Source organism: Pseudophryne corroboree, chromosome 7 (assembly GCF_028390025.1).
Source record: "Pseudophryne corroboree isolate aPseCor3 chromosome 7, aPseCor3.hap2, whole genome shotgun sequence".
NCBI classification, from domain to species: domain Eukaryota; kingdom Metazoa; phylum Chordata; class Amphibia; order Anura; family Myobatrachidae; genus Pseudophryne; species Pseudophryne corroboree.
The window spans coordinates 173955663-173980286 of NC_086450.1; the positions used below are offsets into that span (position 1 = coordinate 173955663).

General features: G+C 44.8%; 1 protein-coding gene across 1 annotated transcript in view; it reads right to left on the minus strand.

Moving 5' to 3' along the window:
• Positions 1–24624, minus strand: part of ACMSD (aminocarboxymuconate semialdehyde decarboxylase) — a 177536-nt gene that overhangs the window by 133893 nt on the left and 19019 nt on the right. Inside the window, exons 2-3 of the mRNA XM_063933789.1 lie at positions 5737–5781; positions 1713–1809 (exon numbers count right to left, since the gene is read on the minus strand). Of these exons, the coding sequence (XP_063789859.1) occupies positions 1713–1809; positions 5737–5781 (142 nt within the window). The remainder of the gene's footprint in view (positions 1–1712; positions 1810–5736; positions 5782–24624) is intronic.

Here is a 24624-nt window from a genome sequence, read left to right on the forward strand (position 1 = left end):
TAGTATTGTATAATATGAGTTATAGTAGGTAAACGACCATCCCTTTAATCAATATTAAATGCAAGAGAAAACACTATTTCCAACAATCATAACAACAAAATTTGTATCTTTGAAGGAGATGATTCTACTTTCAAAAAGTGTTTTTAAATATTAAATGCCCATCCCTTTTATTACCTGCCTCTAGGACCCCAACCTATGTTCTGGATGGGAAATCTAATAATTTGTTGGGCCTGATTTCCATAGCAGATTGTAGCATCATTTCTGGACCATTTTACGCAGTGCCATTCTGCTGGCTCAGCCCACAGAGACAAAATTATGTTTCACAGACCCAGAGCAGTATCATTATGCAACATAAATCTTTCCATATGGGTCTTTATTTCGCACTACAGAGGAAGGAGAGTTAGGGTCGGGAAGGTTAGGGACTGGGGAGGGAGGGTTAAGTTTAGGCACACAGAAGGGAAGGTTAGGGTTAGGCATCAAGCGGGGAGGGTTATGTTTAGGCAGCGTGGAAGGGAGGGTTAGGGTTAAGCACCACCCGGGAGGGTTAGGATTAGGCACAACCCAGGAGGGTTAGGTTTAGACACCCACAAGGGAGGGTTAGGGTAGGGGCAGAGGAGGGTAAGAAGACTCAAAGGAGGGACCCCTTCATTTAAAACAGTGGTTCCCAAACTCAGTCATCTTCAACAGTCCTATTTGTCGTGTCACCTAGCAGGGGCACAGGTGTATTCATTACTCACTGACACATTGTAAAAGATCCACAGCTGAAGCTAATTACATTATTTCACTTGCAATTCTGTGAAGAGAGCTGGAAAACATGAACTGTTGGGGGTCCTTGAGGACGGAGATTGGGAACCACTGATTTAAAACAACCTTTTTTGAAAAAATAATTATTAAATTAACTGTTATATTACACTCATCATAGATTTCAGATTACTCCCTATATTAGGGTTAGCTAATTCAGTGTAGAGTCTGAGCCAGGAGTAAAATTAAAATTGGAAACTCCTTGATGCGCTGCAATATTTATTAATATTGGCTAAGGAAAATGGTAGCAGTGCTGAGCAACTGGACCAAAGAGAGCTACTGTAGGATTGGATGAAGGTATCGTGTGTTGGCTCACATCCTACCCCAGGGTGTCCTCTTTGGTCAGGGCCAGGAAGATTAGGGTTAGGGACCGGGGAGGGAGGGTTAAGTTTAAGCACATGGAACGGGAGGTTAGGGTTAGGCATCAAGCGGGGAGGGCTAGGTTTAAGCAGCGGGGAAGGTACGGTTAGGGTTAGGCACCACTCTGGAGGGTTATAGGGTTAAGCACCATCCAGGGGAATTAGGTTTGGCAGCACCCACAAGGGAGTTAGGTTAGGGGCAGAGGAGGGTAAGTGGACTTTACAGGGGGCTGTCGGGAATTCTGACAGACAGGATGCTGCTGTCGGTATTCTAACTGCCGGCATCCCATCCATCGGTAAATCATGCTGAATCCCAAATATTGAGGAGCAGCTAGGTGTGTTCATTCTCTTTCTGTCGGAAGGTCAGATGCAGAATATTTTACTGGCTGAAAGGGGTCATGTTGGAGGATCTGGTTAATTTATTCAGTCCAGGTTATTGCAATTGAAAATTAATATAGGAGCAACAGAATATTATGTCTCAAGGCTGACAGTTATAAAACGCTCTGCAGGGCTGGTTATCTGTATGTGATAAATATGCCACAGCATGCTTACCTGACTGATCCATCTCTTTTAATCGGACTTCAGGATCCCAGCAGTTGGACTGAACAACACGAAAAACACTTCCATCTTTCATCATTTTTCCCTCTCCCTAGGAAAAGGAATATATATATAAATATATATATATATATATATATATATATATATTAAAGGTGTGTAGATTATAATGGGTAGCTACTAATATAACACAATATTGTGTTACTCCAGACTATGAGAGTATATATATATATATATATATCAAGAATAAGGAGAGCGCACCGGTGAATGGTAATAAAAGGTAACACTTTACTATGTAAATATCCACGTACATGAAAGTTAAAATTGATGCTCTTAGCCAGTCCTCCGATAACTGCCGCCTCGGGCTGAACCTTCTGCTAGCGGCGTATTTTTCACGGAGAGATCATCTGCTCTGTTCCAGACTGGAGACCGACTTCGTCTGCAGATGCAAGCCACGCCCAACGCGTTTCGTCACTGTGGGACTTCGTCAGGAGCTGTGTTATTGGATGCTCTAAATTTGCCTTTTAACCCATGCTCTCAGCTTCAATAGGTTAATTGCTTCAAATTGATTTTTAACACTAAAAACCCTCAATCTTAAATAAAATGTTTTACATTTTTCACAGAAACTCATCATTTACATAAGCAGCAATATTTTACAACAATGACTTTGTTAATACTAGCAACATATCTTAAAATATTTAATATGTCCAAGAAACATGTCTGATCAGCCACACTTAATCTAAGGTCGGCTCTTTCAGCTGTTGTCTTAATTTTGCACTTGATTCTAATTAGATCTTTCTCATGAGCCGTGTGTTTCTGCAGCTATCAGTGTATGTTTCTAGGGCTTACAACAGTTCTTACACATTTTATTTCATACAACCATTATAATTAAAAATAATTTTTTCAAACCCTTTTTAACCTCCGACCTTAGATTAAGTGTGGCTGATCAGACATGTTTCTTGGACATATTAAATATTTTAAGATATGTTGTTAGTATTAACAAAGTAATTGTTGTAAAATATTGCTGCTTTTGTAAATGATGAGTTTCTGTGAAAAATGTAAAACATTTTATTTAAGATTGAGGGTTTTTAGTGTTAAAAATCAATTTGAAGCAATTAACCTATTGAAGCTGAGAGCATGGGTTAAAAGGCAAATTTAGAGCATCCAATAACACAGCTCCTGACGAAGTCCCACAGTGACGAAACGCGTTGGGCGTGGCTTGCATCTGCAGACGAAGCCGGTCTCCAGTCTGGAACAGAGCAGATGATCTCTCCGTGAAAAATATGCCGCTAGCAGAAGGTTCAGCCCGAGGCGGCAGTTATCGGAGGACTGGCTAAGTGCATCAATTTTAACTTTCATGTACGTGGATATTTACATAGTAAAGTGTTACCTTTTATTACCATTCACCGGTGCGCTCTCCTTATTCTTGATATTATTTAGAAATCCCTTACTCCTGGCAGGAGTGGATGAGCAGGCACCACATGAGCAAACAAACTCTGGACTAACCGCAGTGTGCGCGGATCTAAATTCTACATATATATATATATATATATATATACTGTATATCACTGCTATTGATACAGTATTGATTGCTGGCTCTTACCTCCTATGCAGGGACATAAGAATGAAGGAGTATTTTTGACAGTCACTGACTTGGGCAGAAGGGTAATAGGTAGATTTGAACGGATGACTTGACTATAGTCAACAATGATTGCTAATTCAGAACAAGAGCATTTTTGGATGTGTAGAGTGGACTTTGAGAGTAGGAGCTTCTCAATTTAGCTCAAGCAGCCCACCGCACTCAGTACACTGTATTGTCCCCATTCATTCTCTTATTCCATCTCTGCAGTACAGCAACTCTGCCATCCAGTGATGCTGCCATGGCTATGCGGTATGTTATCCCTCTTGGGCTGCGCATGTCGGGCCACTTCTTCAAAATTTTACAGGGCCACTTTTAGTTCTCAATCCATTTCTCGTCTCAGATGCAACTAAGGAAGGCCTGCAATTGCATTCAATCAGACAGGGTTTCCTACCCCCTCAATAGACCCCACCCCACCATCAGACCACACCCACATTAGGGCTGCTTCCATAAATTTCCAGGCTAGTTTTCCATGCCAATCCGCCCCTGTCAGGTGTCGACTTACTACTGAAGGCATCGTTCTTTTCTGATAAACCAGTGAAGAGAAGGGATCAGTATGAGATCCCGGCGGTCGGGATCCCAGCGGTCAGGAAACAGACGGCGGAGCCCCGACAGACGGGATCCCGGTGGCGGGGCGCATTGTGTCCCCTCACAGTTCGCTGCGCTCGCCAAGCTTCGGGCACAATGGCGACCTTAGGTTGCCACAGGTTTCTATTCCCTTCCAGGCGATGACGTGGCCCACCACCCAAGAGGGGTAACCAGCTGGTGGTCAGGACTCTGACCACCGGTATTTCAGCTGGTGTCGGGATTCTGGCGTCGGTATCCTGACTGCCGGGATCCCAACAGGTGGTCAATTGACTGCCTCCCGAAGAGAATACTGTACAGTAGTTTGTTATTTTATGAGTGATTTTTGCCTCCATGCTTTGTGACGTCCAAGGCAGCTCCCTGATATTTCCAGTGACGTGTGGTCGGGTGAGGCAGAGCCTCTCCTATCATGGTCCTGGATACTCCAGAGCTTTGATTATAAAAATTACAAGAAATATACAAAGACATTATATTTTCTTTGTAATATTCTAATCATTTCTATAGTCAAAACTCTGTACTATACTAGTCTATGATGGGTGAGGCAGTGCCTGCTCTGCCTACCATTTCCGCACATCTCTGATCAGAACTCACCATATTTCTAGCAGTATATACTGTTGCACCTGTGTACTGTATAATACCCACATGTATATACTGCTCCATCTGTGTACTGTACAATACCTACATGTATAGACTGCTGCACCTGTGTAATGTATAATACCCACATGTATATACTGCTGCACCTGTGTACTGTATAATACCCACAAGTATATACTGCTGCACCCATGTACTGTATAATACCCACAAGTATATGCTGCTGCACCTGTGTACTGTATAATACCCACATGTATATACTGCTGCACCTGTGTACTGTGTAATACACACATGTATAAACTGCTGCACCTGTGTACTGTATAATACCAACATGTATATACTGCTGCACCTGTGTACTGTATAATACCCACATGTATATACTGCTGCACCTGTGTACTGTATAATACCCACATGTATATACTGCTGCACCTGTGTACTGTATAATACCCACATGTATATACTGCTGCACCTGTGTACTGTATAATACCCACATGTACAGTATATACTGCTGCACCTGTGTACTATATAATACCCACATGAACCCTCAGGTTCACGTGTGTGTGTGTGTGTGTCGGGTGTGGTATAGTAGGTCAACAGTTAGAAGGTCCCAGCTTCGCTCACCATACTTTGGACAAGGTTACTGTTCTGAATTGTAGTCCACATACTGTAGATGGTAAAGTATGAAAGTCTTGAAGATGTAAAGATTTTTTTTAAATTATTGTTGACCAGATACTGTTTCGTCCATTGTCATGTCGACCATTTGAGCATGTTGACCTTTTGACCATGTCAACCATATGCTGACCATATGGTGTCGACCTATTGACTGTCAACCTAATAACTGTTGACCTATCATCCGGATCCTGTGTAAATCAGGCTCTGATACTAGCCAGTGCCTCCCCAGCCATTTACCTCACTGCTTGTCACTGCTATTCCTTGTTCCTGCACTGGATTTGGTAAACTGACCTAGTAGCACTCTGGCCTTCTGGCTGACAGTCTGCTGGGAGCAGAGTGCACCATGTGCAGGGCTCCAAATGTAAACTGAGGGCGGTCACTACGAGACACAGCACAGAGCTTACAAAGTGAGGGACTTGCTAAAAGCGGAAAACCACAAACCAATCTAACACACATGGAGCATCAGAATTACTTTCTAATATAACGGACCTCTGCTGGACCAATGAGATGCTTTACATCATCAGGTATACACACCTTGCAGACATGCTGCATCTGAATCCAGCCGTCATATCCATATTTCTGAGGAAAGAAGACACAAAATATTGCTACATTTCAAACTATTCACAATTAGTTTTACTAGCAAGTGCAGGCTACTCATGCAAAGGGTACATAACAAAAAAGATTATAATAGAAATGATTGTAGTTATCAACAATTTTATAGCCAGCTCTCTGTCCTATTCTTGCTGTAGACTTTACAGGCATATACAGTATGTTACAGGGCTAAAGCCTTGTTGCCAATGGAAAAGTGACCTTAATACTGTTGATAGACTCATCATGCCTTTTGCAGATGTTTATTTCTCCACTAAGAAAAGTATCAGTGCTGACTAGTGGAGGAGAAGGGCTGCCGCTGATCACCGGCACATTCGCAAACCTCCGGCTTCTATTGACTGCATCGGCTGCAGTCCCTAGAAGCTGGGTAGGACCGCCCAAAAGGCAGAGAGTGTCTTCCTACAGGAAGCCAGCTCTCTGCTAATTGCAGCCCGGTCTGGCAGCCCCGGAGGGAGGAAATACCTCCCAATTGGACTGTCTGTTGTGCTCTGACTGGCAGGTGGGAAGTCACTGCCACACTTAGTGAAGCCAGTGCAGTCTCATTTGGCTTCACAGACTCTGTGCTGCAGTAGCAGATTTTACCTGGGGGGTGTGGGGGGTGGTGGTGGGGAGGGGGGGGGGGCGGTCTGACGACAAGTTCAGACAGTTATGTTATAATTAGAGAGTGATATGAGTATCTTAATAAGGAAAAGACTATGCTTTATAGAAAACACTGGGTCAATCTCGCAACAGTACCCAAAGAGCTTGTTAAATATATTCTCAAATGATCATTGGCTCATGTTCTTTATACATCCTAATATTTATGATAATATATCAATTATTATATTCATTTTTGTTTTGGGTGCCACCCCGATGTTTCAGGTCAAAGACCAACAGTTTCAAACAGAAAAAAAGAAAACAATAGAAACATCTTTCAGGGCGCACACTGGAACCAAATACAGTGTTAAAGTTACTTGCTTTTATTGGTGTGCATTAAAATAATTTCAGAAAAAATGGTGAAATATTAAAAATTGTGTGGTAGAAAAACAGAATGTGATAATAATACTATTAAAATCTTCGGCTGTTTTTTTTTACTGTGAACCTTTTATATTTATGAAAAGCTAGATTGCTTGTGCAGTCTGTGCTTTTTTCTGTTACATTTGTATCAACCTACACATTAGTCTTCTCAAATTGAAACAAAATATCCGTTATTCTGAAGCTGTTTCTGCTGAATCTAAATAACTAAAAACTATGGGATAAACCTGGGCTGCATGATTCAGAGAACTGAAAGAGTGATGGCGAACTTGACAAGTAGTCGATCTTCTTGTAGTGACCCCTGTACACCCCAGGTTGAGACTCTTAGAATGCACTCAGCAGGTCTTCTTGCTTATAAGAGCCACTTTTCTCATAAGGCTTTATGCGCCTACTGGTACTGGGATGCCCCTCAGGACATACGCCACTGGCGGTAGTATGAGTTCAGCCCTCAAGTGACCTGACTCAATGCCAGCAGGAAAGACAACAAGGACAAGACCAAAAATACCAAAAGACAAGGACAAGACAATAGAATACTGAGAGGGAAAGCAGAACAGACATACAAACACAGAATGCTCCAGGCCAATGGATGTTACTCCTGGCAACCACAGTACCAACACAAAGGAGCAGTACTACTGTAGGAGAAGATTAGACAAGGACAGACTGAGAAAACTGAGACCAGACTAAAAAGGTGTTATGAGCCACGGCTGTTGCTCATTCCTGTTTTGCATTTTGGTTATGTATTTTATGTTATACTTCTGTTTATGTTCCCCGTGGGTGTCATGGGGTGTTCGGAGCTCACCCTTAAGGAGAGGGCACTGTTATGAACCACAGGTAGTGGTTCATTCCTGTTTTCCGTATTTTATGTTTATAGTTCTCTTGCAGGCAAGGATTTCCCTTTGCTCTGGTTTAGAAGATTCTTGTTTGCTGTCGGTGGTGAGTCTGTGTAATTGCAGCCTGTTTCCATGTGTTTGGCCTCACCTGTCTGCTAATTGCATCTTGTCAGTTTGGAGTCATGCAACAGGGCAGCTGCACGACATAATTAATTAGGGCTCTCTGTTATATTCTGGCTCAGTGCAATACACAGACGCTGGTGATAGTTCTTAAGTTCTGAGCTAGTTCCTGCCAGTTCCTGAGTGTCTGATCCAGTGTCTGATCCCGTGTCCTGCCGTGAAGCGTTCCTGTCCAGAAGTCCTGTGGCTTTGTCTGTGCCTGGTCGAGTATCTGGCTCCTTGGTGTCCACCGGTCTGTCGTTTGGGATTCTGCCTGTCCTCCGGTTCTGAGAGCCTGTGTCGGCTACATTGGGGGTTCCTGTCCGTTTGCCAGTATTTGTACCGGTTCCGTGAGTAGCGGCTTTGCCGAGTCCATCGGCCTAGGCCGCTGTATTCCTTGGTTATATCTGTTACTGTTGTTTTGCAGAGGGTTCTGCATATGCTGTCACCGCCTGTACACAACAGTATAGTGTCGGCGTGTGGACAGCATTTCCTTTGTTGTTCTTTTCCTTTGGCGGCGTGCCGCACATGTATTTAGTTTTAGGGTTGTTAGTAGCCCCTAGCCTTCTGTTTGCTTTAGTTAGAGGTCCCCTTGTTATTATCCTGTCTTGGTTCACGCCTTGTCTCACTCTAAGACCTGGGGGCATCGGAGTTGGGCAGACCTAATCCGCCCTTCAAACGCGGCTGCCGTGGGCCCAAGAAACCATAGTCACGCAGGCGTGAACTGACCACACGGGTAAAACAATGAAGCTAGGCTGCTAGGGGCTATTTCCATACCACACCTTATTTCAGCGTCACGTTCTGATGCTCTGGACTCACTACGCAACATCTCTCTTGTTCTGAGCACCAGGAACGTAACAAAAGGCTGTGACTATGTACATGGTAAGAGAGGCCTGAGAGAGAGACTAATGAAATGGGACTGGCAGTCTCTCACAAGAAGCAGGAACCACACAATCAAGTACATAAACAATGGTTAGATTGCAGGGAAAAACAAACAAGGATTCTGCAGAACTACTGTATAACTAAGAAAGAATGGAAACCGTGTTTCAACAGGACTGAGACTTGGCACAGAAGGACAAAGGCTTCGGCAGCAACCCAATTCTATGACCAGCAAGTAGTGAGGGACAGACAACACATATGTAGGATATGAGAGCCAATGAGAGTCACAGCATAGCCATCCTCCCCTAATTACCAACTCTCTGCAGCTGTGCTACTGCACCTCCACCAAACTCCTGGCTTTCACAAGAACCAGGCTGGAGTCAGGTAACAAAGCATTCCCCAACAGGTGTGCTGCTACAGCAATTAAGCAGACAGAATAGAGCTGCAGACAGCACATGTAACAATAAGTAATATTTGTGTTGTAAATCATTTTTTATAAATTCCCACGCTTAGGGTTTTATAGTAGTTCTTGATAGTGTCATACACAAATTTCTCTTTGATAGTATGTTAGTGGGGAAGGGATTTATATTATTTCCATTAAGGAGAATTCTTCATACACCTCTATATAATATTTCCTTTATTCCAAGTTCAAAACCAGTGTGAGATCTCTGCTATTTGAAAAGTGTTCTTTCACATACAATTTGATCTGCGTAGCACAATACGTTTTTATGAAGGTGAATGGAAGTCTATTTCACCCTCCAAATATATATTTTAATATATTAATATTTTGTATTTTCAGAATATTGTATGAGAGGTATAGCTAATGGCTACATCAATTAGCTGTAGGTGTATCCCCCATCTAATTATAACGTATTGCCATAGAGTACATTTAGATCCTTAGTATGTTTCCTACAATACCACGTGTCTCTTTCTTTAAAAACTGTTTAATTCTGGCAGTCGTGGGGGCTAATAGTATTATTATTTAGTGATATTGCAGCCTCCGCCTATGGTATAGAGACTCCAGCCTCGGAGATATTCTGGAGGTTGCGCCCGTACTGTGGGTGATCTATTGCACAGTGTAGGGTCTAACAATAAGTTCTATTGCACAAACAGGTTCACAGTTTTTTTATACCAGCCGGGAAGCAACCCACAGCCCTGCAGTCCATAAGCACAATCCGCCACTGCTGACAAGTTCAGAAAACAGTTATGTTATAATTAGAGTGTGATGTGATATATACAGTATATGTGATATGATATGATATATCATGATATAAATATGATATATATATATATATGTGTGTGTGTATATATATATATATATATATATATATGTGTGTATATATATGTGTATATATGTATGTATATGTATATGTGTATATATATATATATATATATATATATATATACTGCTCAAAAAAATAAAGGGAACACTAATATAACATATCCTAGATCTGAATGAATGAAATATTCTTATTAAATACTTTGTTCTTTACATAGTTGAATGTGCTGACAACAAAATCACACAAAAATTATCAATGGAAATCAAATTTATTAACCCATGGAGGTCTGGATTTGGAGTCACACTCAAAATTAAAGTGGAAAAACACACTACAGGCGGATTCAACTTTGATGTAATGTCCTTAAAACAAGTCAAAATGAGGCTCAGTAGTGTGTGTGGCCTCCATGACAAAGGGGTGCCACGGCCCTGAAACGTTGGTCACCTGATTTCAACATGGATTAACATTTTTGCACTTTATTATCTTTGAAGAAGTCTCCTGAGTGCCACTGCTTGCTCTTCCATGAATATATATATATATATATATATATTTATTCCCATCATTGCCTTAGTAGGGGTTATTTTTTCTCTTTCAAGTTTGGATGGTGCGGTGTTACCTTAGTCTACTCTTTACCCTCTTAATATTTGAAAATACTGTGAAAAATATTATTGGGCAGTTGAGAAATACACCACTTCCTCTAAGATACTGGTCTGGGGTAGAAAGGGTTAACTTTCTGATTCAATAGGCAGGTCACTGCAGATGTGCGCATGCAAAGTGGGGGTAAAGCTGAAGGGCTTTTGGTTCCAATAATGTGGAAAAAAATATTTTCAAAACTGTCAAAAAATAGATAATATTTATTAAAAATACATAAAATCTTTTTGCAAAGCAGAAAATGCTGTCTTTTTAATGATATTGATCTGTTACCACCATCTTGTACAGGTATTACAGTGGTGGGAACGTGTGTGGCTGTGATAATTGTTAAATAGGATTCCCCGTGCAAGCATTTGGAAGTCTCCCTTTAGAAATGCAGAGTTTGGAAAAATTATTTCTATAAATTACAGAGAAACAGTAGAAAAATTACAAAATGACACTAGCAATCATTGAGGTTGTAACATCCCAAAGGACCAGCTAAGTAGGCTTAAAATAAATTGTTTCTTAGAAGCTTCTTTTGTTGCACAAGCCCCATGATATGAAGTAAGACCTCAAAGAGAGAGGATACCCCAAAGGTTAGTCCAGGAGTTTTAGGGGGTAATTCCAAGTTGATCGCAGCAGGAAATCTTTTAGCAGTTGGGCAAAACCATGTGCACTGCAGGGGAGGCAGATATAACATGTGCAGAGAGAGTTAGATTTGGGTGGGTTATTTTGTTTCTGTGCAGGGTAAATACTGGCTGCTTTATTTTTACACTGCAATTTAGATTGCAGATTGAACACACCACACCCAAATCTAACTCTCTCTGCACATGTTATATCTGCCTCCCCTGCAGTGCACATGGGCCCTCATTCCGAGTTGTTCGCTCTGTATTTTTCTTCGCATCGCAGCGATTTTCCGCTAATTGCGCATGCGCAATGTTCGCACTGCGGCTGCGCCAAGTAAATTTGCTAAGAAGTTTGGTATTTTACTCACGGCATAACAAGGTTTTTTCTTAGTTCTGGTGATCGGAGTGTGATTGACAGGAAGTGGGTGTTTCTGGGTGGAAACTGACCGTTTTATGGGAGTGTGTGAAAAAACGCTGCAGTTTCTGGGAAAAACGCGGGAGTGGCTGAAGAAACGGGGGAGTGTCTGGGCGAACGCTGGGTGTGTTTGTGACGTCAAACCAGGAACGACAAGCACTGAACTGATCGCACTGGAAGAGTAAGTATCGAGCTACTCAGAAACTGCACAGAGAAATCTTTTCGCAATATTGCGAATCTTTCGTTCGCAATTCTGCTAAGCTAAGATCCACTCCCAGTAGGCGGCGGCTTAGCGTGTGCAATGCTGCTAAAAGCAGCTTGCGTGCGAACAACTCGGAATGAGGGCCATGGTTTTGCCCAACTGCTAAAATATTTCCTGCTGCGATCAACTTGGAATTACCCCCCTAGTTCTGAATTAAAAATGTACATAGAGATTTATTATTAAAATGAGAACTCAATCTCATCCGGTGTTCTTTGTGTCCAAATGTAATAACAAATTACATCAGATACAAAGGATGATTCAGGAAAAAAATAAAGATATTTCAACAAGATCTGGTACTAAAACTGGGGACTTTGCCTTTAATAACTTTGCTGTTTTAAAAATCAGCAGTTTTGTAAAACCACTACCTATTACTTTTCACACGTGATTGGTGATTAACCCTTTGTCACGCACTTTTCACAACAGTCTCATGTGAATGCAAAGGCCCCCATACACAAGAGCAAGGTATCATATGCGCCGAAGCACAAGTGATACCTCTTCAACTCCCCGCTAGCCATCGGCAGCTCCTGGACTCACAATATCGTAAGTCCAGGGCACCTTCCCTCACGATGTGCTAACGTTAAGCACCTTCATCACAAGCGACAGGGCCAGCGCTCTTACCTGCTTCAGGAAAGGACATGGCCACACAATTGTACCCCCAATACATATTACGCCACACAGTAGCACAATCTTCTTCACAATACACCACACGTAGTGCCCCTGAATCATATTTCACCACAACGTAGTGTACCTTATTCATGCTATGTCACACAGTAGAGTCCCTTAGTCACGTTATGCTACACAGTAGTACCTCTTATACATGTTACGCTACACAGTAGTGCCCCTTATATACAATGCCCACAGTAGTGTTCCTTATACACATAACATCAACAGTAGTAGTGCCTCCTACACATAACACCCACAGTAGTAGTGCCACACATAATGCCCACAGTAGTAGTGCCTCTTACACTTCACACCCACAGTTGTAGTGCCCCTTACTCATGACACCCACAGTAGTATTGTCCCTTACACATAACACCCATAGTAGAAGTGCCACACATACTGCCCACAGTAGTAGTGCCCGTTACACATACTTTATGTCCAGAGGAGGGGAGAACGGGGTGAGTGCAGTATATATATGGAAAATCAGTGATTGGAGACTAAAAAGCAGCCGGCACCACTGACACAGTTGCAGTGCAGAGGATGGGGAGGAGAGACGGAGCTGAAAGGACCTGACACGGGGAGGCTCACTTCATACTGCTAGTGCTGTTGCCAAACAGCTTGACAGGTGCAACAGCAGCCAGCAGCAACATCAGGGTATCAGAGTGGAGAAAGCGTCTCTCTAGCCTGGGGCCTCCCTGTTTTGCATGCTCTGCTGAGTGTGTTGCGCTAGCCCAGCCCCCACTTTAACTGCCAACACCTCAGCAGTACCCACACACATATTCTCCCCCCCTGCATTCACTTCCAACACTCCAAGAGCACCCAGACACACACTCTCCTCCCACTGCATTTACTACCAACTCCCCAGGAGCATCCAAACACACACTCTCCTCCCACTGCATTCACTACCAACATCCCAGGAGCACCCAGACACACTCTCCTCCCACTGCACTCACTACCAATACCCCAGGAACACCCAGACACTCACTCTCCTCCCACTGCACTCACTACCAATACCCCAGGAACACCCAGACACTCACTCTCCTCCCACTGTATTCACTACCAATCAGAGCCGTAACTACGTGTGTGCGAGAGGGGCCTCGCACACAGCGCAGAGCCCTGGGGAGCGCAGAGTCACAGCCCTGTACGGAGCATCAGAGCTCCGTACAGCTCTATTGCCCAGCCGCAGTCAGAGACAAAGTGCAGGGATGCCGCGGCCGCTAACAGCGTGAGTCAGTGTGTCCCGCGGTTACAGTAAGCTGGCTCGTTACATACAGCACGCCCCCCTCTGCAAACCTCCCCGAGCCGCCGGAGCCGCCGCCGCCGCCCCGCCCCCCAACACGCGATAGCACCCGGCATGTGAGGAAAGTGACCAGCTGTAGTGTCCAATTAAGCTGCACTCAGTCTCCTGGCCTCGGCACGCGATTTCCCCCGCATAGTCTCTCCCTTTCCCCTTCATGAACACCGCCCGAAAATCCCCACCCCCCCGTGCTGAGCAAACTGTCCAGCTGTCAAATTAAACTGTGCAGCCAGCGGCTGTGAGACTAGCTGGGCCCCCAGGATGCAAGGAAGGAGGCGGGATCCCTGTGTCCTCGTTCGGAGGAGAGACAGTGAACATAAGTAAGACATACATTTTTTTCTCTGTTAACAACTAAATTTTAGTTTTAGGCTAGATATGCATTTATATATATACATTTCCATAAGGTGCAGCACTCCTGATGTCTTCAATAAATAAACTACTGTAAATGCACATCTTGAGTTGGCAACTGAAGATGGTGCATTTAGTTTATTTATTGCAGACATCAGGAGTACTGCACCTTATGGAAATGTATGAATGAAAATAGTGCGGGCACCTGATGCAGTACATTGCCGTATAGGGAATGCCAGGTTAGATTTTATATATATATATATATATATATATATACTGTATGTGTGTGGGAGAGAAGTAGAATCATCAACTTCTGCACCGGTGTCTATATACCCGCGTCGCTGCTTGTTCCCCTCTTCTGGCGGGACCAGTGATCAGTACTACTAATCAAGCTACTGGCACCTGCTTACTTGGGAGTGGGGAGGACCCACCAACATGCCCCAGCCGCAGGCGCCACTCAGCTCCATTGCCCAGCTGCAGCCCGCCACAGCACAGCAGCACCAGCCAGTGTCACAGAGGACAGCGGGGAGAGATGGTAAGTGTCTCTTTCTCTCTCTCGACGCTGTCTGCCGTAATGTGTAAAAAGGGGGACGCTGCCTTCCGTAATGTGTAAAAAGGGGACGCTGTCTGCCGTAATGTGTAAAAAGGGGGACGCTGTCTGCCGTAATGTGTAAAAAGGGGGACGCTGTCTGCCGTAATGTGTAAAAAGGGGACGCTGACTGCCGTAATGTGTAAAAGGGGCTCTACCTGGTGTAGTGGCGCAACTGTGCGGTGTCATTTGAATAATGGAGACTACTGTGCACCGTAGTATGAATTGGTATTATTTTGTGGCCACACCACACCCTTTCCCCATGAAGCCACGCCCCTAATTTTTTGCACGCGCCTACGGCGCGCACTGCCCATGTTTTCCATGCGGCGGGGGGGGGGGGCGCCAATGCCGTTTCTTGCACACAGCACTAAAATGCCTAGTTACGGCACTGCTACCAATACCCCAGGAGCACCCAGACACTCACTCTTCTTCCCCTGCATTTACTACCAATACCCCAGGAGCACCCAGACACACACTCTTCTTCCCCTGCATTTACTACCAATACCCCAGGAGCACCCAGACACACACTCCCTTCCCCCTGCATTTACTTCCAACATTCCAGTAGCACCCACACACACACTCTCCTCTCCTTGATTTTATTGCTGACACTCCAGCAGCACCCCAATAAACACTCTCTCCCCCCTGCTATCACTGCCAACACTCTAGCATCACCCAGATACACTCTCCTCCCTATACAGTCATTACCAGCACCACAGCAGCACCCAGACACACAAACTCCTCCCTCTATTAACTACCAACACCTTAGCAAACAAACACTACCCGAACAGAGGCAGCAGAACAGAGGCGGCAGGTCCCACCAGTTTGAGAGGGAAGAGGCAACAAAGAAGAGTGGTGCCATACTTGTGACCCTAGGCTGGGACGGGGCTTCGGGATGGCGGCCCCCGGCAGAGGGAAGATCATGGCACATATCCCCTGGGCTCCCTGCTTATTCCTGCTCTGGGGAACATAAAGCAGAACTGGGAGCAATGGAGGAGGTCATAGTGCCCCATTCAGGGCTGGAGCCCAGAGGTGACTGCCTTCCATTGTCCCCTGTATTTTCACCCCTTGATGTTACTAACAGTCTATATTTGAACAGCAGGTAATGAATTGGCATGCAAATCCCAGAAAGCATAAATATTAACAGCACAATTTGTATCAACAAGAACATCTGAAAAAGTAAATGCCTTGTGATGAAACACGTAAGGTGAAGGTTATATGAAAAAAAAATCCAGAGCCGATTGACAATATCTCTCTCTCTCTCTCTCTCTCTCTCTATATATATATATATATATATATACATATACAGTATGCAACGTTAATATTTATCAACACTGTCCAGGCATAGACATGCTTAAATATATGACATAGTCTATGCAGTGCTCGTAGTGTGAGGGTGTAAAATGATATGACATACCGGCACTTCACAGCAACTGGCACTAGGATCAAGTGTTGACTGTCAGGATCCTGAACAGCAAGCCAGAAGCCGCAAGATGGCCATCGCCTGCCCGAATCAGCAGCACTGCAGTCAGGGACATGCATACGAAATGGTATTAGTTCCCTCAGCACATTGCACCCCACAACTCTGACTGGCGCCTCCTTGCCCACCCCTCCCCCACACTGGTGCGCATCTCTTTGCACACTGTGTTTCTGCACTTGAATCAAATAAAAATGTTTCTAAATGATAGGCAGAGCATGTGCCGTGGTGCACCCCTTCCTCCGGGAATCCGCCTATTGTCATTTGAATTTAGGAGATTATAATTTCCCATTAGGATATGTTTTGGAATGTCAATAAACAAAGCGCAGGGCCAGTCCTTTAATGCCATTGGTGTGGTCTCGTGCAATGATGTCTTCTCTGATGGTCAGTTATACATGGGTCTCTCTGTATCGGTAATGCCACCATTTAAATCATACTCATAACCAGAGGTGTAGCTAGGTGCCATGGTGCCCGGAGCAAGGGTATGTTTTGAAGCTCCAGTTTAAATAAGTCATTCTGAAGAGACTCAACATCCTTGTCTGAATTAATTACTCTACACAGTTTAGTACCATCTGCAAAAATTGACACTACGCTTTCCAGACCCACTCCTAGGCCATTGATATATATGTTAAACAGTAGTGACCCGAGTACTGAACCTTGAGGTATTCCACTGAGCACTGAGGCCCAGTCAGAAAACATATCATTAACCACCACTCGCTGTTCCCTGTTATGGACACCGGGACCCCGGCCGCAGAATACCGGCAGGAGGGGCGAGCACAACAAAGACCTTGCAGGCTCGCCACGAGTATGAATAGTCCCTTCTAGTCGGCATGCCGACTGTCGGTATTGTGAGGGTTCGGGATGCAAGGGGAGTTATTGTGACCATCGGTCTCCTGACCGTCGGTCACATAACTACATCCCATCCAGCCAGTTACTTACCCAAGTAGAAATAGTGTTTCCTAAACCAAGCTCTCTTAATTTGAAAATTAGGCTCGCATGTGGCACTGTGCAAAATCTATATAGACCACATCCACTGCTTTACCCTGATCAATATTATCGCTCACTTTCTCGTAGAAGCTTGAGTTTGATATGACCTGTCCCTCACAAAACCATGCTGATTCATATTAATAACCTTGGAGGTATCCAAGTACTCTTGTATGCTATCACTCATTGGGGGTAATTCCAAGTTGATCGCAGCAGGATTTTTGTTAGCAATTGGGCAAAACCATGTGCACTGCAGGGGAGGCAGATATAACATGTGCAGAGAGAGTTAGATTTGGATGGGGTGTGTTCAATCTGCAATCTAATTTGCAGTGTAAAAATAAAGCAGCCAGTATTTACCCTGCACAGAAACAAAATAACCCACCCAAATCTTACTCTCTCTGCACATGTTATATCTGCCTCCCCTGCAGTGCACATGGTTTTGCCCAATTGCTATCAAAAATCCTGCTGCGATCAACTTGGAATTACCCCCATTATACCTTCCAATATTTTCCCCACTATAGATGTCAAACTTACTGGTCTATAGTTTTCGGGATGAGTTTTAATTCCCTTTTTCAAATATTGGGACTACCTTTGCAATACGCCAGTACTTTGGTATCATGCCTGATGTAATTGAATCATGGAAAATCAAATATAAAGGCCAAATATAAAGGTCACCATGAGATTCAATTTGTCGAGTACTTTTCCTAAGATGCTGGTAAAAGGAGAGTGTTGCTAGGTAGAAGCTTCCTGGTCTCTGCAGACAGTATTAGTAGTCTCTCAGTTTCTGCTAGTGTGGTACTCCCATTTCAGTTTTGAGTCTTGTACTCTCCAGCATTGCAAATCTAAACCCCAAAACGTTCGGATTCTCTGGATTCTTTACTACAACTCAACTCAACCTGCCAGAAAACCACCAATGAGTTTTTGGGCAAAGAAACTGATCTGCTGCAGTCACTACAGTATAACTGCAGTCGATGCTCAGCAGTTCATGCTGACGGCTCTCATTAGCCCCTTGTTGGTCCCCTGGAAGGAGAGAACACAGCTTGCCTGACCCCTGTGCAAAAAGCAATTACATCCCCTCTATACAGTCCACACATAACCTCACAAATTTTATCTTTCCTCACTTTAGAACCATTATGCAATAGGTAGCACCTATCCGTGTGTATCAATGCCTATTTCCCTATAGATTGTAAGCTTGTGAGGTGGGCCTTCCTACCTCTATGTCTGTCTGGTAGTACCCAGTTCTATCACTGTTGTTTCAATTATAAAGCACAATAGAATATGCTGCACTATATAAATAAATCTCAGCAGCAGCTACGGATCCTGTATGAAATACCAGCAGACCGGATGCCGACTGTCAGTATAGTGGCACCGGCAGCGAGTCTGCGAGTCCCCTCGTGGTCTCACTACACTCGCCACAGGTTCTATTTACACTTTGTTCGTGGCGTGGACCCAACAACAGAGTGGGAATTACGAGCGGGTTGTCGGGATTCCGACCGCCGGTATAATGTCGGCTGTCGGGATTCCAGTGTTGGATTCCTTAACCCCGGGATCCCGACAGCAGACAGTGGCATAACTGCTGCCCCTGCAGCCACTGCGGTGGCTTGGAGGTGCAGGGCTGCGGGGGCGCCGCTGCCACCACTGATTGCTGCTGTGAGTTTTGGGAAGGAGCCGGAGGGCACAGAACGCGCCTCTCCTGTGTGTCCCTCCTGGGTCTCCGGCGGCGGGCTGTCTGTTAAATGAAGTGCCGGTTCGTGAGCAAATCAGAGCTCGTGGACCGACTGCGGTCCGCGAGCTCTGATTGGCTCACGAACCGGCACTTCATTTAACAGACATGCCGCCGCCGGAGACCCAGGAGGGACACACAAGCAGCAAGGGAGCACGGGGAGGGTGTGTAACTGGCACTGGGGGGGGCATATTTGGCACTGGGGGTATAGTGTAACTGGCACTGGGGGGCCTTATTTGGCACTGAGGGTATATGTGTACCTGGCACTGGGGGGGCATATTTGGCACTGGGGGTATATGTTTAGCTGGCACTGGGGGGGGATATGTGGCACTGGGGGCATATGTGTTTCTGGCACTGGGGCATATGTGTTTCTGACACTATGGGGGCATATTTTTATCTGGCACTGTGGGGGAATATCTGACACTGGGGGCATATGTGGCACTGGGAGCACAGCCCTAGCAACAAGCATTACCCCCTGGTAACAAGCACACCAACCAGCTCATGACATCCCTGTCAACAAGCATTACCCCCTAGCAACGAGCATGACACCCGGTGCATGAAACCCCTGACAACGAATATTACCCCCTGGCAACAAGCTTGAAACCCAGCACATGATACCTCTGGCAACAAGCATGAAACAAACAATGTGGCAGTTGCTCAATCGTACCTGGAGATAATTATACATCAGGTGCTGGAAGGGGGAGGGGTCACAGACAAACAACAGACAGAGAGGAGGGGGGTGCAAATCCCCACCCCTAAATTCCCTTCCGCACACTGAAAATTACCTGTAACCATCCCTGAACCTATCTGGTAATAAAATTCAGAGAATTAGTCACAAATGTTTGCAAACACATGTTTACCTGCTGGCCACGTCACGGCTTCTCCGATACAGCAGTCCTAACCTACATAATAGCAGTGCCCACATAGGGCCATGTAATTTGTCACAGTAGGCGTCATGATAAAGGCTATTACTAAAACACTTCCAGACAGAGAGCTAACTTACCCAGGAGCCACCCCCAGGACCTCCCATTGGCACTACAAGGAACAGCATGCCTTCCAAATGCTGCTCCCATTCAATGCCTCTTGCACACAAGCAGACAAACAATTTGGCAGTTGCTCAATCGTACCTGGAGATAATTATACATCAGGTGCTGGAAGGGGGAGGGGTCACAGACAAACAACAGACAGAGAGGAGGGGGGTGCAAATCCCCACCCCTAAATTCCCTTCCGCACACTGAAAATTACCTGTAACCATCCCTGAACTTATCTGGTAATAAAATTCAGAGAATTAGTCACAAATGTTTGCAAACACATGTTTAGCTGCTGGCCACGTCACAGCTTCTCCGATACAGCAGTCCTAACCTACATAATAGCAGTGCCCACATAGGGCCATGTAATTTGTCACAGTAGGCGTCATGATAAAGGCTATTACTAAAACACTTCCAGACAGAGAGCTAACTTACCCAGGAGCCACCCCCAGGACCTCCCATTGGCACTACAAGGAACAGCATGCCTTCCAAATGCTGCTCCCATTCAATGCCTCTTGCACACAAGCAGACAAACAATTTGGCAGTTGCTCAATCGTACCTGGAGATAATTATACATCAGGTGCTGGAAGGGGGAGGGGTCACAGACAAACAACAGACAGAGAGAAGGGGGGTGCAAATCCCCACCCCTAAATTCCCTTCCGCACACTGAAAATTACCTGTAACCATCCCTGAACCTATCTGGTAGTAAAATTCAGAGAATTAGTCACAAATGTTTGCAAACACATGTTTAGCTGCTGGCCACGTCACGGCTTCTTCGATACAGCAGTCCTAACCTACATAATAGCAGTGCCCACATAGGGCCATGTAATTTGTCACAGTTGGCCTCATGATAAAGGCTATTACTAAAACACTTCCAGACAGAGAGCTAACTTACCCAGGAGCCACCCCCAGGACCTCCCATTGGCACTACAAGGAACAGCATGCCTTCCAAATGCTGCTCCCATTCAATGCCTCTTGCACACAAGCAGACAAACAATTTGGCAGTTGCTCAATCGTACCTGGAGATATAATTATACATCAGGTGCTGGAAGGGGGAGGGGTCACAGACAAACAACAGACAGAGAGGAGGGTGGTGCAAATCCCCACCCCTAAATTCCCTTCCGCACACTGAAAATTACCTGTAATCATCCCTGAACCTATCTGGTAATAAAATTCAGAGAATTAGTCACAAATGTTTGCAAACACATGTTTAGCTGCTGGCCACGTCACGGCTTCTCCGATACAGCAGTCCTAACCTACATAATAGCAGTGCCCACATAGGGCCATGTAATTTGTCACAGTAGGCCTCATGATAAAGGCTATTACTAAAACACTTCCAGACAGAGAGCTAACTTACCCAGGAGCCACCCCCAGGACCTCCCATTGGCACTACAAGGAACAGCATGCCTTCCAAATGCTGCTCCCATTCAATGCCTCTTGCACACAAGCAGAAAAACAATTTGGCAGTTGCTCAATCGTACCTGGAGATAATTATACATCAGGTGCTGGAAGGGGGAGGGGTCACAGACAAACAACAGACAGAGAGGAGGGGGGTGCAAATCCCCACCCCTAAATTCCCTTCCGCACACTGAAAATTACCTGTAACCATCCCTGAACCTATCTGGTAATAAAATTCAGAGAATTAGTCACAAATGTTTGCAAACACATGTTTAGCTGCTGGCCACGTCACGGCTTCTCCGATACAGCAGTCCTAACCTACATAATAGCAGTGCCCACATAGGGCCATGTAATTTGTCACAGTAGGCCTCATGATAAAGTCTATTACTAAAACACTTCCAGACAGAGAGCTAACTTACCCAGGAGCCACCCCCAGGACCTCCCATTGGCACTACAAGGAACAGCATGCCTTCCAAATGCTGCTCCCATTCAATGCCTCCTGCACACAATGCACAGTTCCGACCCGATCGCTGTGTTGCGATAAACTGCAGCGAGCGATCGAGTCGGAATGACCCCCAATAATCTAGCCAAAACTAGTTTTCAAAAGTAGGCAAGTAGGCAGTGGTACCGGCTGCTTGAGCCCAGCACTCGCATCACAGTACTCGGAAGCAGGGTGTGTTATGAGGTGCTGTGGAGTCATCAGTGTGCACTGCTGTTAGACAAATATTAGTATTGGGGCTATTTAGCAATAGGTTAAAGCTGGAAATATTTCAGATATTTAGTGCTTTAACCAAACTAGCACTCAGTACCAGTGTCTCCATAATTTTCTATAGGGATTGAAAACTGGATTCATTTTCCAATCTGCAAAATGCTTAGCTTTTCAAATGTTGACTTCAGTAGCTGACGCCATCTTCAGATGGTGTGAGCCACTGTAGCCTACAGGCTGTAGCATCCTGGCCCAATGGCTGTTCTATGAGTAAAACAGCAGGGCTATTTCAAGGGGCATGTGAGCCATGCAATCATATGTGGCACCTGCCAGCCACCGACCCCTGCTGGCTGCTGTGCTGTCACCCCGCCAGTGTCTGCTTACATCACACCGTCTGCCGCAACTGGAGACCTGGTGGACCTTTCATCCGTCTGACCCACTGGGAGCAATATCGCCAAGAAACAGCGCAGCCCAGAAGTATAGTGACAGCTGATAGTTGATAGAATATTTTGGGAGAAATCTGCACACAAAAATATTTTCTTATTATAGAAATTTGCAGCAATAAGAACTGATAGTGAGCAGCTGCACATTTTAATTCATTGGCTAATATGGAGGGCCAAAGCTGGTAGCAAAAATTAAAGCAATTACTTGTCCTAGTTCTAAAATACTATATATATATACACATTAGTGATGAGCGGGTTCGGTTCCTCGGAATCTGAACCACCCCGAACTTTACCCATTTTACACTGGTCCGTGGCAGACTCGGATCCTCCCACCTTGCTTAGTTAACCCGAGCGCGCCCAAACATCATCATCCCGCTGTCGTATTCTCGCGAGATTCGTATTCTATATAAGGAGCCGCGCGTCGCCGCCATTTTCACTCGTGCATTGGAGATGATAGGGAGAGGACGAGCAGCGTCCTCTCAGTTGTGTTCAGTGTGCTGCAAATATCTGTGCTCAGTGTGCTGCAAGTATCTGTGTTCAGTGTGCTTGAAAATATCTGTGCTGAAAGTGCTGAAAATATCTACGTTCTCTGCCTGAAAAACGCTCCATATCTGTGCTCTGTGTGCTGAAAATATCTGTGCTGAGAGTGCTGAAAATATCTACGTTCTCTGCCTGAAAAACGCTCCATTGTAGTATAGGAGGACAGGACAGTGCAGAATTTTGCTGACCAGTGACCACCAGTATAGCAGTATGGTACAGTAGTCCACTGCTCTACCTACCTCTGTGTCGTCAAGTATACTATCCATCCATACCTGTGGTGCATTTTAGTTGTTGTGCGGTGTATATATAGTAGGAGGACAGTGCATAATTTTGCTGACCACCAGTATATAATATATAGCAGTACGGTACAGTAGTCCACTGCTCTACCTGCCTCTGTGTCGTCAAGTATACTATCCATCCATACCTGTGGTGCATTTTAGTTGTTGTGCGCAGTAGTAGGAGGACAGTGCATAATTTTGCTGACCAGTGACCACCAGTATAGCAGTATGGTACAGTAGTCCACTGCTCTACCTACCTCTGTGTCGTTAAGTATACTATCCATCCATACCTGTGGTGCATTTTAGTTGTTGTGCGGTGTATATATAGTAGGAGGACAGTGCATAATTTTGCTGACCACCAGTATATAATATATAGCAGTATGGTACAGTAGGTCACTGCTCTACCTACCTCTGTGTCGTCAAGTATACTATCCATCCATCCCTGTGGTGCATTTAAGTGGTGCGGTGTATATATAGTAGGAGGACAGTGCATAATTTTGCTGACCATCAGTATATAATATATAGCAGTATGGTACAGTAGGCCACTGCTCTACCTACCTCTGTGTCGTCAAGTATACTATCCATCCATCCCTGTGGTGCATTTAAGTGGTGCGGTGTATATATAGTAGGAGGACAGTGCATAATTTTGCTGACCAGTGACCACCAGTATAGCAGTATGGTACAGTAGTCCACTGCTCTACCTACCTCTGTGTCGTCAAGTATACTATCCATCCATACCTGTGGTGCATTTTAGTTGTTGTGCGGTGTATATATAGTAGGAGGACAGTGCATAATTTTGCTGACCACCAGTATATAATATATAGCAGTATGGTACAGTAGGCCACTGCTCTACCTACCTCTGTGTCGTCAAGTATACTATCCATCCATCCCTGTGGTGCATTTAAGTGGTGCGGTGTATATATAGTAGGAGGACAGTGCATAATTTTGCTGACCATCAGTATATAATATATAGCAGTATGGTACAGTAGGCCACTGCTCTACCTACCTCTGTGTCGTCAAGTATACTATCCATCCATCTCTGTGGTGCATTTAAGTGGTGCGGTGTATATATAGTAGGAGGGCAGTGCATAATTTTGCTGACCGCCAGTATATAATATATAGCAGTACGGTACAGTAGGCCACTGCTCTACCTACCTCTGTGTCGTCAAGTATACTATCCATCCATCCCTGTGATGCATTTAAGTGGTGCGGTGTATATATAGTAGGAGGGCAGTGCATAATTTTGCTGACCG